Below are 14,374 nucleotides of genomic sequence, written 5' to 3'. Positions count from 1 at the left end.
GAAATGCAAAGGGAAATCGTGCAAAAATAAATAAATGTATACATTTAAAAATAAATATAAAATACATAAAAAATACATGAACAATAGATTCAAAAAAATTAATACAAAAATAAATGTATTATTAAAAAATAATGACATGAATGAATAAAAAGTGAAATTAAACAGAAGAGTAAATAAATACGGGAATTAATACAAAGATAAAAAAATTCAAACAGAAATATTTATTTATGTCACATTTGATCAATTAAATAATTGCTAGGCCTACATTTTCAGAAAATCTTAGTTTTTTTTCTTTTTTAAACACCCTTCCTCAGTTTCTACATTGAGGTAACAAATGAACAGATAAATAAATAAATAAATACACTTTCACCCCTGTAACTCATGTTGTAGTGAAACTGAAAAAACACTTTTGAGCCAACAATATCGGGGACCATTTGTTTATTTATATTATAATAAATACAGTTATTTATGAAAATTAAAATCTTATTTTTTGTCTTAAAACTATTGTGATGTCTGATATAGGGGGTGAGGGGGTGTCCAAGTCCGAATTTTGCCTAGGGCACTAAAAGGGCGAGAGCCAGCCCTGTTTCCCTAAGTCCTTATGAATGTCCTTCACATCTTTCCTTGACCTCATGACCTTTTCCATCAAGGTCAAATAAAAGTGGTTAGGAAAAGACATTAGCCAAGGTCCCATGGTATGACACTATTCTTCACTGTGTACCTGTCTATCCGGGTTTACACTCCCTTCTTTTATAGCTGCTCATTTATATCAAACAACTGTGTGTGTGTGTGTGTGTGCATGCGTGTGTGCGTGCTTGTTTGACCCAGTTCTCAAGTTGCCACCTGAGAGAAGAAGAGATAACATGCTGCATGCAGTTTGCAGGAGAAAGATACTGCGCACGTTTTATGTGTTTTACTAAATAAAAGCCTCTGAAAAGAGCACAAACTGTCAAAACAGTTCTGTTCAGTTCTGAGTACAGCTGACTCCCAGAAAAGTTCCTTCTTGTCCCCCCATTTGTCTTTAGATAGTTCTCTTTTCATGCAAAATTTTAGTGCTTTTAGTGTTTGTGAATTGTATTTTATCTCTATTTGTGTCAATGTGTCTGCAACTTTGTGTTCTTGCTGCTGACCATCTTGGAAAAGAGGTTCTTAAAGGGACTGTTTGTAACTTTTTACACATATAAATCTACCAGGTCGGGATCCCATGCGCGCGCATGTGTGGCTACGCTGTTCAGACCGCTCCTCTGACTGCTTGTCTTCACTCACACAACGCGCGCGTTCTCGCTCCACCTCACGTTCATGCGCGCTCACTACACACTGCAGAACAGTTAGTTTAGCTCTGAGAATATCTAGTGAATGTTCAGTGGACGTTCATCTGGTCAGCTAACATTACTGCCAAGCAGGTGAAATATAGATTGATATTGTGGTTTTAGCTTACGTGTGTCGCCTCGTTCATGTCTATTTAGAGCGAGCACAAGCGCGAGCAGCAGGACGCTGACTTTCGTTGACCTAACGGCCACAGGTGTCGCTGTTAACAAGCATTTCTGAAAGTTACAAATAGTCCCTTTAATCTCAATGGGACTAACCTGGTTAAATAAAGGTTAAATAAAAAAATAAAATAAAATAAGAAAAAATAAATGTAAGGAAGAGGCTTTTTTTCTGCATGGCTGGTGTTAAAATGCAAATAGCAGAGGTCTGTTGAGCTGTTTAGTTCCTCATAATGAGAGATCAGCAGCAGGAGGAGGAGGAGGAGGAGGACCCGGCCGGAGCGCAGCAGCACACAGAGGACGCATAGATCACATCCGGGGCTGGTTTATAAACGTCCAACCCGGAAAAAAAGACAACTCTTCTTGTAATCGGATCACACAAACAAACAGCAGAGAGTGTGAGAGCACTGGTGCACGCCGGCACACCGGCTTTGATAATGTGCGCTGTTTTGTAAAAAGTTGTTAAAAGTTTTAGTCGAACATGCTCGTTATCTGCCTAACTCTGGTCTGGGTTAAGGGCGCTGGCTGTGGCGCACACTGACTGACTCCACAGAGGGTAAGTAGTCAGTGGCACTTTGTGACTGTGACTGTGTTTCATTGTCTGTGTGTGTGTGAGGGTACAGTAGGTGTGGCAGGAGGCCGTTAAGTCGGTGTGGATCTGGTGAGTCAGTGCAGGTCATCTGAGCTGAACTAATGTCACGTCTGTCAGGTGTCGCTGAGTTACTCGCTTCAATGCATGCTGCTCATGATCACGTTATATAGCCTGTGATACGTGCACGCTCATGAGCTTCAACACTGGTCATGAAGCTCGTGCCAGCAGCACTGTGGTCAATATAATGTGAATATCCAGCTGTGTCTGCATAAAAGTGTCTCTGTCATGTCCAGTTGTTTTTATCTGTCTATTTTTAATTGTATCTTTGTATGGTGTCCTTGGGTGTCTTGAAAGGCACCACCAAATAAAATGTATTATTATTATTATTCATCATTAGTGAAGAAAGAAAAGTGGTTAATTGTTTGGTCCATAAAATGTCAGACATCATGCTTGTCACAACTTCTCTTATCATGTTCAACCAGAAACCCAAAGATATTCAGTTTTATGTTCAATTCTGAGGTATTTTATTTCTATTTCATACTACATATTTTTACTCCATCATATTTTAGAGGGAAATATTTAACTTTATACAGCTCTAGTTCCCATTGGGGTGGGGCCATGTGGTCCACTTTTTAACAAGGGTGAGGCCCTCTCCAGCTTTATTAAGATGTACAATAGACCCTCCCTTTGATTTAGAAAGAATAATTTTCATACAGTTCCTAAAAATATGAGGCATTACTATAGAAAGTATACAAAGCTGTTAAAATTAGCTTTACCTCAACCACCTACAACACTTAAAGCTGAAGTAGACGAGATTGGAGCAAATATGATTTAAAAAAAAAATATATATTTTTATAAAATGGTCACTATATCGTGACAGTAGTACATGAAACGGGTAACCTGAAAAAATGTGCCTCTGTGTCTTCCGGTGCTCCTCACGGCATCTGCAAGATTTCACAGACCGGAGAAATACAAGCAGTTAGAGCTGATCTGAGGTCTGCTGTCCATCTGCTGTCTATGAGAGCCGGCTGTCAATCACTCACGAACTCCGACCAAACGGTCGAACTAGGCAGCGCTGATCAAATATTAATCAATATTATGTTCCATTAATGCCTATTTCTCTCCTCAAATGTTTTAAGACACATCTTGTAGTGCACGGTTTAGCTGTACAAAAGAGAGAAAGTTTGCTGCGGCTGGTGGACGGTGCTTGGTTTTGGCTCAATGGTTTTCAACATGGCGGCCGGGTCACAAACTTTCTCATTTTACAGCTAAACAGTTAACACTAAAATATGTTAAAGGCAGGAAATAGGCATTACAGTAACAGAATCTTGATCAGCGCTGCCTAGTTTGACTGTTTGATCCATGGATGTATAAAGAGATCTGGATACATTGGAGGCGGGCTCCTGTTCATTCCTATGAAAGTTGCTCAGTGGAGCATGAAGCCAAAATGGTTAAACTACCGTGTGATAAATTACCCTGATCATCTGGCGATCTTCCGCATAAATTAGAGCAGGTGCAGTAGCGTTTCCTATATCTCCGCCTCCAAGCCTCGGTCTGGGGCTCATTCACATGATCGCAGGAAGGAAAATAACTCAAGATTCAGCTACTAGTGCATTTTACAACTTTTAGGACCTAATGATTTAAATAAGGGCTATACAATTGTTGTTCACACTGTCTCTTTCCTAATGTATGGGGAAAAAGTATTTTTGGGCCCAATGGCATCACGTGACGGACACAGAAGTTGTAGTACCACCATTTGGCCACTACGAAAATTTGCTTCACAGCCCGGCGCTCTTCTTGGGGGCTTGGTTTGATCGGAGTTCACGAGTTTCACGAGCAGTGATTGACAGCTGCTGTAGAGACAGCTCGGCTCTGATTTGTTGTTTTGGGTCGGTGCTATGAAATCTTGCAAATGCCATTAGGAGCATGAGGGGGAGGCAGAGCAACATGATTATCTGTCTCATGTACTACTGTCAGGGTAAAGTGACAGTTTTATAAAAATATTTTTTTATCATATTTGCTCAAAGTTACCAACTGCAGCTTTATTAAATTTGCATCAGACCCTTCCCTCGATTTAGAAAAAAACTGCAACATCCTCCCCTCAAAATAAACAATAATCTTTGCACGGTCCCTAAAAATAGGAGGCCTTGTTATAGAAAATATACGAAGCTGTTAGGATTAGCTTTACCTCAACCACCTACAAACGCTCACATGTTAATGAATAAGTCAATACTATTCCACCACTGTCAGCCAATCCTCACAGTTGACAATCTTGAACTAGCATTATTAGTTTATTAGAGTAGTTGCTGGTTAACTTTCAGACGACCAGTTAATCGATTCAGCTTTAAGTTAAAGGTTTCTGTGGCTCCGGAGAGAATTTTGTCAAATCTGAGAAAATAAGCCACATGGTAGCTCGGTTTGCTGCTACTGAGTACTGAGTTGCACTCAGGGAAGTGTAGGGTAGAGCGTTTGTGAAGCTCGACTCAAATTCAAGATATTTTGGCCTGTTGTGCATCGATTTTTCCCCATTCTTTTGAACTTGATAGAAGTACATAACAAAGATGCTAGAGTATGACACTGACATGTTTGCGATTCAGAAACTGATTCAAATTTGAACCAGTTTCTGTTTCAGAAAAGAGGTTCAACTTGTCCACAAATAAAGCAGATGTGTAAACTGAGCGTAGGTAGGTTTCAGTGTGCTGCCCTAGATGTGGTAAAAGACAATGACACACTGATATCACCACTGTGATCTGTACACTATGTTCTGCCCTTTTGCACACAAACTGTATTTACATTCATTCATATATATATGTGCTATCCTGCTACATTTCAAAGCCGTAGTACATTCAGTTTCATAGAAATGAGCTAGACTGTCTGAATGACATTTATTGGTAAAGTTCTGACTAAGATGCCACAACCTCACCGCTGTAAGGGTTGAGCATGATGTTTTCCGATACCCAAAGTGGTTTACGTGTGTGTGTGCATAAGTGTGTGTCTGTGTGTGGGGTGTGTCAGTCTCAGCGTGGGTGTCTGTATGACCTCTGCGGCATAATTTTCTCTTTTCCATTACACCCAGAGTTTCTGCAAATGGTTTGTATCTGTGACCTATTTCAATGGCAAAAGAATTAAAGGTTGCACGACCGACGCATCAGAAAAACACAACCCACTAATTTTTCAAAGCAGTTTCAAAATGAAGCATTTTTCTAACTAGCGATTTACACGTAGATGTTCCACCAGGGCAGTGAAGATGCAGCCTATGTTTGTTATTTCTCTGTGTCTCCGTTTTGTTTGTCGGTGCTATGTCGGGCCATGTGTATGAATGTATTCATGGAAATGTTCATGGAAATTCATGACAGTCCAGTAAAAGTATTGGCAGAGGGCTGAGCCATTCAGTCCTGATTATATATTTTATATGACTGTCACTTACGTTATACTTTTTGTTATTATGAAAAAAAAAATCAGTCACAGATGTGGCCTAGTTAGCCATCATAATTACCTTTGTGGACCACATTACATTCAAGTTGTTTCAATAAATTCAAGTAAGGGCAAAAGTAAAAAAATCTGCTTTGCATCTTTTGATTCGGTGCATCCAACTGTGAAGCTACGGTATGTCATGTGATTGTCTGCAGAGATGCAGAAGAAACAACAGTGGAGGGACTGAAAGTTCCCTCAGCAACTTAAGGAGGACATGATTATAAAATGGAGCTCTCACCATGCCAGAAAATCCTCTGACTTCATGCACGGATGTCTGCCATGGATAAAATTCTCCTGGAAAGCAAACCTTATTGAAATATCATCAGCATACCAGAGCTGAATGAGTCTTGATTTTATTGAGAAATCAGTCAGCAGCTCAGTGATTCACATGCATGGCATCATCTTAATGAATACATCTCACCAGCTCTCTCCCCTCTCCTCTTTTTCCCCCATTCTTCCCTCCCTCTCCTCTCTCTTCCCTGGCCAGTGGAAATGTGCGTGTGTGCAGATCTTGAGTGCAGTCTGTAATTTTTGGCTGTGGTGGAGGGCCTCAGCTCAGCCTCAGGCTTCAGGGTTTGTTGCTCAGCCTCAATCACGTCACATGAAAAACTGCTGAGTGCGATCGGGTCTCTTTCTTCCTGTGTGTTTGTGCGTGCTTGTGTGTATTTGAACAGTAAAGGAAAGTTGATTTATCCTCCACATCTGCCTGTCTCTGCCTTTCTGTCCTATGAGTCCATCTCCTTCTGATGCTCCCTTTACATTTTTGCCTCTCATTGTCCGTCTGACTTGAGTATCTGTCCGTCTGTGTGTCCCAGTGATATGTGATAGCAGCAGCATGCCGTACGTGGACCGGCTGAACCGTGTATGTGGCTTCCTGGACGTCGAGGAGAAGGAGAACAGCTGCCGCTTCCAGAGGCGATACTTCATCCTTGACACGCAGGAAAATGCCCTCCTGTGGTATATGGACAACCCTCAGGTGCTCCACACATATATGCATGACACACACAAACAGCAAGAGGAAGTGAAATTGACCAATAGGAGCAGTGTAACCTTGGACTCTGAGCCAATGACGAGTCTGTGTGTTTGTGTTTGCATGCAGAACCTGCCCACTGGAGCTAGCTTTGTTGGCAACCTGAGACTAACCTACATCTCAAAGGTAAACCGTTTCACTCTGCTGTGGGTTGTAGGGAACTACATGCATGTGCACGAGAGGAGACGTCTGAGCAGTGTGGACACAGCAATTCACACAAATAGAAACATGCAAATGGGGTGCACAGATACACCAGATTGGAGTTATCTGTAGTTAACGGTCACATGCAGAAGCAGGCTTTGTGAAGTTTTCCAGATGTCGGAGCGCTCGCTGAGCTAACCAGAGATAATGACATCTGGCTGCACTGCAGCACTTCCGCTGACAGCTCCTCCCTGGACACTCTGAGTCAAACAGACAGCACAGATATAAAATTATTCTCCTCTTCACTTCTCTCCTCTCTTTTCCTTTTGTCTCCTCTCCTCTCCTTTGGTCTCCTTTCTTGTCCTTTTGTCTCCTCTCCTTCCCCTTTGTCTCCTCTCCTCTTCTCTAATCTCCTTTGGTGTCATTCCTTTCCTTTTGTCTCCTCTTCTCTGCGTTGGTCTCCTTACCTCTCCTTTGGTCTCCTTTCCTTCCCCCTTGTCTCCTCTTCTCTCCTTTGGTCTCCTTTCCTTCCCCCTTGTCTCCTCTTCTCTCCTTTGGTCTCCTTTCCTTCCCCTTTGTGTCCCCTTCTCTCCTTTGGCCCCCTCTCCTTTCCTTCTGTCTATCCTCTCCTTTCCTTTCCTTTTGTCTCCTCTCCTTCCCTTTTGTCTCCTCTCCTTGGTTGTCCTTTCCTTTTCTTTTGTCTCCTATCCTCTCCTTTGGCCCCTTCTCCTTTCTTTCTGTCGTTTCTCTCCCTTCCTTTTGTCTCCTTTCCTTCCCATTTGTCTCCTCTCCTCTCCTCTCCTTTTGTCTCTTCTCCTTCGCCTCCTTTCCTCTCCTCTCCTTTCCTTCTGTCTCCTCTTCTCCCTCTTTGTTACATCTTCTCTCCGTTGGTCACCTTTCCCTTTCCTTTTGTCTCCTCTTTTCTCCCCTTGTCTCATCTCCTCTCCTTTTGTCTCCTCTCCATTCATTTTTTCTCATCTCATTTTTGTCTCCTCTTCTCAGGTGAGCGAAGCTACAGTGAAGCAAAAGCCAAAGACAGAGTTCTGCTTTGGTGAGTTTTTCGGACCGTCATGCTAATACAGTAGCACACAATGGCATTGATTTTATTTACACATCATATAATGTGGTTACCTTATATGATGTCCTGACTGGCGACCTGTCCAGGGTGTACCCTGCCTTCGCCCAATGTCGGCTGGGATCGGCTCCAGCCCCCCCGCGACCCCTAACGGGATAAGCGGTTGCAGATGGATGGATGGATGGATAATGTGGTTATTTTTTGGTATTCATTAAATTCATGTGTATTTCTATAGTCATCAATGCGGTTTCTCGGAGGTACTTCCTCCAAGGCAACGATGTGACTGACATGAGGGACTGGGTGGCGGCTCTCAACAAGGCCAGCAAGATCACTGTGAGTGCAACACACATACATGATATTATAACCTGACATATTTGTCTAATGTGGGGGGTTATTGATAAGGGATTTTTTTTCCACCTGCGGGCAGGAAACTGCAGTTTGCGGTGATGCGACTAAAACCAGTTTGGCCCCAGTGAGAGCAAATGGCAGCACGCTGCCCACAAATACCCTCGCACACACTTGTTGAATGAGGAAATCGTGAATGTGCATGAAAATGAGAGATAACCCACACACACGTCACTGTGGTGGAGGTGTCGAAACACCATTTTGTGTGTGTGTGTGTGTGTGTATGTGAGAGATCATGCCATACACATTCAGTTTGCACATTTGCATAATATTTGTGTGTGTTCACCGAGATGACCGGGGCCTTATTGACTGGCGTCATCCAGATGACAGAAGAGTGTTTCTCTTTTTCTCTCACCTGCGTACTGACACAGGAAACAGCGACGCTCACTCTCTCTTTCACTTCCCCTTTCGATGGGAGGGCTGCTCTGCCGCCTTTTCTCAGCTTCCTTGGCCTCAATGAAACCTAAAAAATACATCATAAAGCAGAATGGACCTGATGTAGATGCAGTAATGAAAGTAAAGCACTGACTAATGAATTTCACAGTTATTTACAAATGATAGAATGGTTCAAATGAAGCTATTCAGATTGCGTTTCTATTATTTTTTCCTCTCCAGACACATCAGGAGGTGGAGGAGTTTCTATTTATTATTTAGGATTTTTTTTTGCCTTTTATTGTGCAACTTATAGTGAAAACACAGGAAAGAGGTTTGATATGAAAAAAAGGTTGCTGGCCAGAAGTCTTTGCAGTTATTTGGTGTGCGTCTCAGTCCACCAGGACGCTCCTTGTTATATTTATTCTAGATATTTACACTATTTTAGACGGTATACAGTATTTTATTTTGCTAGGTTTTTATTGTTTGTTTTTTTATAAATATGGCACCTCCGGTTTATATATAGAAAAATATATATATACTTAAATTTCTGATGACATGTAGCTGTTGTTCCTCTTGAATGAACTTCCTTTTTTTTGTCATTTTGGACAAAAGAGCCAAATTAATACATTTGTACAATAATATACGAGGTAAACGGGTGTACATATTTTTACCAGAGCAAGAGAGTAGCTAACCTGTCTCCGGCTTTCAGCCATGCGAGACCTGTTTCCTGGTTTGTGCCTGGTAAAGGATGATAAAATTCAAACCACCTTATAGACCGTGTTGGATGTTTTCATGCAGAACATATTACAGTTGCACGGCTGCAGCATGGAGACTCCCAGTGGGAATTAAACCTCTAACCCCTGGCAATTAGTAGCAAGCTTTACCCGCTAAGCTCCGCTTGTTAATGCCGTGCTAGTTAATATTATCCTACCTGCCGCTGTGCTCACAGGTTCCTAAGTCTGGCCCTGCACCTCCAAGGTCCGTTGTGACCGCAGTTATCAGCGACACTCAGGGAGGGAAGAGACAGCACGCCTACAAGACCGAGATCATCGGTGGCGTGGTGGTGCACACTCCCATCCAGGTAATGAAGAGGAGGATAAAGCAATGTGATTACTATGACGATATTAAAGGTGACACTGATGATGCTAGAAGCCAGAATTAGAGTTAATGAACATTGTTTTTGTCCATGCCTGCTCTCGGCCTCCAAAACCACTTATTGTGTAATCTGATGTATTTTGAAGACGGTGGTTACATTGACCTCGATTGTTGTAACGATACTGAAGCTGGTTCTGATGAAATGTTTCAGAATGAGAGCGAAGAGACAGAAGGGAGAGAGAGGAAAGGCAACAGGCAAGGCGTGCTGAGGTGCGGTTACTGTGTCAAACAAGGAAATGTGGTGAGTGCCCAGCCACTTATAACTGATAAACTCTGTGTTTAAGTAAAAAAAAAAAGAAGCTGCATGTGGAAACTGTAATGCGGTGTCTGTTTCAGAGGAAGAGCTGGAAGAGGAGGTTTTTCACCCTGGATGACAATGCAGTCAGTTACTACAAGTCTGAGATGGTGAGGAGCCCGACTTTTTGTATTTCCTTCCACATGTGGATGTTTTTGTGTGACTGCGGTCTTTGTCTATCCACGTCTGAGTTGTGCTTATGTTTGTCCCAGGATAAGGAGCCTCTCCGAGCTATTCCACTGAGGGACATTCAGAAGGTCCATGAATGTCTCGTCAAGTCAGGGTGAGTCAAACGTGAATCACTGAGTCAGAGTCTCCCACTATCTTACTTTCTCTCCATCTGGTTATCTCTCTAGTGAATAAGGACAGATAACACTTTGAACAGATACGAACAGCATCCACATTTTTGCAGCATACAAACAAACAATAGGCAAACATCAAGTTGTCAATAGTTTTAAGTTTGATATTCAGGGAAGTTTATTCACAATACCTTTTCATCAGTTTCAGTGGAGGATAAAGTTGACAGATGTTAAGATTTTTACCTCCAGATTTTTTTCTCAACATCTTATTTTTTTCTCAACACTTCAAACAACCTTTATGTTCAACTGGACTTCCTCAACAAAAAAGTGGCCCAGTTAATTATGTCATTTTTTTGCCTTCTCATTTTTCCTCATAGATACTTCCTCCTCCCTTTTTAGATTTTTTTGCTTATTTAAAGGTGCTACAAATAATGGTTAAATTACTATTTTGTGAACAGCTAAACTTGCACATAAAGGTGTGAGGAGGATAAATGACAATAGAAAACAACTAAACAGAAAAGATGAGTCTTGATAATTTCTAACAATGACTGGTGTATGCCCAGCCACTTCCTGTATAATTCCTGATACAGATGTGAATACAGAAAGTAAAAAAGCATTATTCAGCATGATCATTTTCCACTGTGTGTCTATCAGGGACCTCCTGCTGAGAGACAACCTGTTTGAGATCATCACCAGCTCCCGAACCTTCTACATTCAGGTACAATCTCGTCTTCCTATTATATCAACCCATCTGAGGCTTTTTTTCTCACATGTTTTAAGATCCGTTGGTTTCTCGCTGGCTCTAGGTGAACGCATGATTAGATACAAGTTATTTTATTAGTCAAAGCAGAGAGGGTATAAAATCGCAGGTGTATCTATCCTGATGTTTGGAGTTGATTTCTCTAAATGCTCTGCTGCTGATGTGTGGCACAGGCTCTTTTTTTAGGTGCATGAAAAGTTTGTTTTTTGTGAAACGGGCAAAGCCATCTGTTACCATAACAACAATAACATCCTGTCGCCCCCTCCTGGGAGAACAGCTGACTTAGACAGAGGTCAGATCAGATGGGAAGTGCTGGGAGAGAGAGAGAGAGGCTTCAAGCATGAGCGCTTTTATTTTTGTATGTGCAAAAAAAAAAAGGAAGCATGACAAACATTTAGTAAACTGAAAACAACAACACATAATCAAAAACAGATCACACATAGGCCGTGATCATAGTGGAAGTGCGGACAGCAGAGCGAAAAATCATGTTAAACTAAAATGAAACTTGAATTTCAAATTAAAATTAAATCTGGTTATTGATATTTGAAAGTTTGAAAAACCCAGTAGTGATATACTGTATCTGCTGGTTCATGTTTAACACGAGCCCTCATAAACTAGGGCTGCAACGGATAATTATTTTCATTATTGAATAATCTGTCAAGTATGTTTTTCTTCATCTTTATTTACTATGTAATCGTGGAACTTTTTTTCTAATAACGTCAAACATTTCTTTGGCTGCCAGTTATTAGGATACATGTTATTTAATTTTTTTATTGGTTTTGTCAAGAAAAATATTGAATATCGCCAGTGACACAAAACAATAGGACAAACCTTTACAATAGCTAGTGTGAAAATAAGTGCAGATATGCAGCTCTGAAGGCTTTATCTTCTGGTAATGTTTCCCTGTAGACAGACTCTCCAGAGGAAATGCATAGCTGGATCAGGGACATCGAGTTGAAGATCCAGGAGTTCAGAGGTCCCCCTAAGGTAACTCTATTGTCTCTCCCTTTGACACAAACACATCTACAGGATATGACAAACACTGATGATGTTTTTGTCTCCCTCATTGCAGGGTTTTGCATTTAAACGTGCCTCCTCTCTCTATCGGAGTCACAATGCCTCCTCAGCATCTCGAGGTCAACAGATTGACGAGCGCAGACCTACACTGGTCAAGTCCTGCTCTGTGGCGCCGGGCTGGCAGCCCTGGACGCCCGTCCCTCCGGGTGAGCCCTCCATCCTGGATGCAGATGATGAAGACAGTGCTTTCAGCTCTGTGCCCACCTTGCCTTCTCTCTCCTCCTCCTCCACCTCTTCCTCCACTTCCTCATCCTCCAACTCCCTCTCCGCCCCAGCCCCTTGCCACAGCGTACCTCCAGCGGCTTCAAGCAGCGCCATGGGGATGCTCACAGTGTCAGGAGATGTGGCCAGCGGGCGCCGGAGGCACCGCTCGCAGCCTCAGTCTCACACCGGCTGCAGCTTCCCCTTCAGCCTGGATGACGACGGCATCCGCACCACGGACGTCTAAGTTCAGTGAAGTCTGTCCAGACTCCTGCGTGGACATGAGTGTTGGTACTTGCTTTGAAATGAATGTGACTGGTAATAATAGTATTCCCTGCTAATGAAGTGACACTGTGACCATCCGCCTCAACGCCATGACGTGAGATTGGGGCCTCCTGCTGGTCATGTAGCTGTGTTGCAGAGGATGCGCCCAGCTGGAAGGGGACCAAGAGGCACAGTTTTTGTAGTTCACAGGACTGTGAAGAAGTACGATGGAGTGTTTTTAGTGCAACTTCCTTTGAAAACTTGAATAATCTTGTTGTTAATTGTTCTTGCAGACTTACAAATAATGGCACATGCTTTCAACCTGTTGCACTTAGCTCCCCTAGGAGATATAACTCTGTCATCAAGAACGTGTTCTCACCCCTGCCAGAAGTATTCTCCAAGAAGTGTTTGAAGGCATTTAAACACATTAGTATGCATATGTTTTATATATATATATATATATATTCAAGCATATTCACAAAAATAATTTGGGTCTTTTTAGTTTCTTTTGAGCCCAGCAGTGTTTTTTGTTCCCTCTTTCTTCCTGAGATGCACATTATGTGACATCCACATAACTTCATTAATAATTAACAAGCATTTGTTTACTAACATCTAATCAGGTGTCTGGGGGGAAACTAAAAGTGTAGGTCTCATAAGAAAGGTACGTGCACTCACATGCTAACTGACGAGGGCTCTTCTGTTGTCAGCAGCAGCTTTTAATGTGTTATGTTTTTAAACAGGAGCTTTTAATACGTGGCTTAAAGATCAATCGTCAGTAAACTGTGACTCCTCTCTTAGCTCTTAACAGGGTGCCGTAATAATACAGCAGTGTTTTAGATGGTACTTGTCGTAGAATGTACTGCCAGCATCGAAGTACAGCTGATCAGCTGGTTGACAGCTTTGTAAATGTGATTTTCTTATTCCAGCATTATGTGGGGAAAATGTGCCACTACTTCTGTTAATTGATTTGTAATTCCGCACTTTGCTTTTCTCATTTTTACTTGTGTTTTTTTTTTTTTTTTTGCTTTCACAGCAGATATTACAGCTTCCTCAGATACTTTGTATTGTTACACCAGTAGTCTCAGCCCTCCTCAGATTCACCTCAAGACTTCATTGATGTGGTACCATGTTCACGCCTGTTTCCGGTTTCTGAAGCTGTGTGCACTCGTCTGCCTGCATATAATGTTAATTTTTCTTTCCTGTACATTAAATGATGCTTTTTATTTGACTTGTTTGGGTTGTTTTTTATCTACTCGAAAGTGCATTGTGGGTTTCAGTTTGATGTTTCACTTTCTGCCATCTAGTGGCTGCTGCATAAACTAACTGAAGAGTTTTGTAAATTAGCTTTTGAGTGATGGCATTGAGACTTTTAAAGTTTTATCTTTCTTTTCTCTCTCAAGTGCGAAAATGTCCTGACTGCCAGGCATGCAGATGGTCAGAACCGACGTATTTGACCTTTAACACCATAACCTTAAACACATGCACGCTATGCAGACACAAATACAAGCATGCACGCCATACACATGCCACTCTAGTGCCCAGAGGCTGTGTTAAGTGAAGTGTTTCACACGTCCAGTGCAAAGGTCCATTAGGTAAAATGCCTAAAACTCTGTCCTGACCTCCGTCCACTTCCCTCTCTGCCTCCCCGTGCAGCTGTGTGGCTGCAGGACCGATGAGAGTAAAATGTCTCCACTGAACAGTTTAAATTGTGTCATAGGTAAAAAAAAAAAAAAGGCCCTGAGTG

The 14,374-nt window shown here is 42.0% G+C and overlaps 1 protein-coding gene across 1 annotated transcript; it reads left to right on the top strand.

Moving 5' to 3' along the window:
* The first annotated feature begins 1,852 nt into the window (after positions 1–1,852).
* Positions 1,853–12,998, top strand: plekha2 (pleckstrin homology domain containing A2). The gene is made up of 12 exons (XM_074638101.1): positions 1,853–2,043; positions 6,369–6,529; positions 6,653–6,709; positions 7,727–7,775; positions 8,035–8,132; positions 9,529–9,660; positions 9,886–9,975; positions 10,071–10,139; positions 10,242–10,312; positions 10,983–11,046; positions 11,998–12,075; positions 12,161–12,998. The coding sequence occupies exons 2-12, from the start codon at positions 6,389–6,391 to the stop codon at positions 12,611–12,613; spliced, it is 1,302 nt and encodes a 433-aa protein (XP_074494202.1). The 5' UTR covers positions 1,853–2,043; positions 6,369–6,388; the 3' UTR covers positions 12,614–12,998.
* Positions 12,999–14,374: the final 1,376 nt, after the last annotated feature.

This window comes from Sebastes fasciatus, chromosome 6, assembly GCF_043250625.1.
Source record: "Sebastes fasciatus isolate fSebFas1 chromosome 6, fSebFas1.pri, whole genome shotgun sequence".
Lineage (NCBI taxonomy): Eukaryota > Metazoa > Chordata > Actinopteri > Perciformes > Sebastidae > Sebastes > Sebastes fasciatus.
The sequence above is the reverse complement of the archived record's forward strand: the minus strand, read 5'-3'. Positions and strand labels throughout refer to the sequence as shown.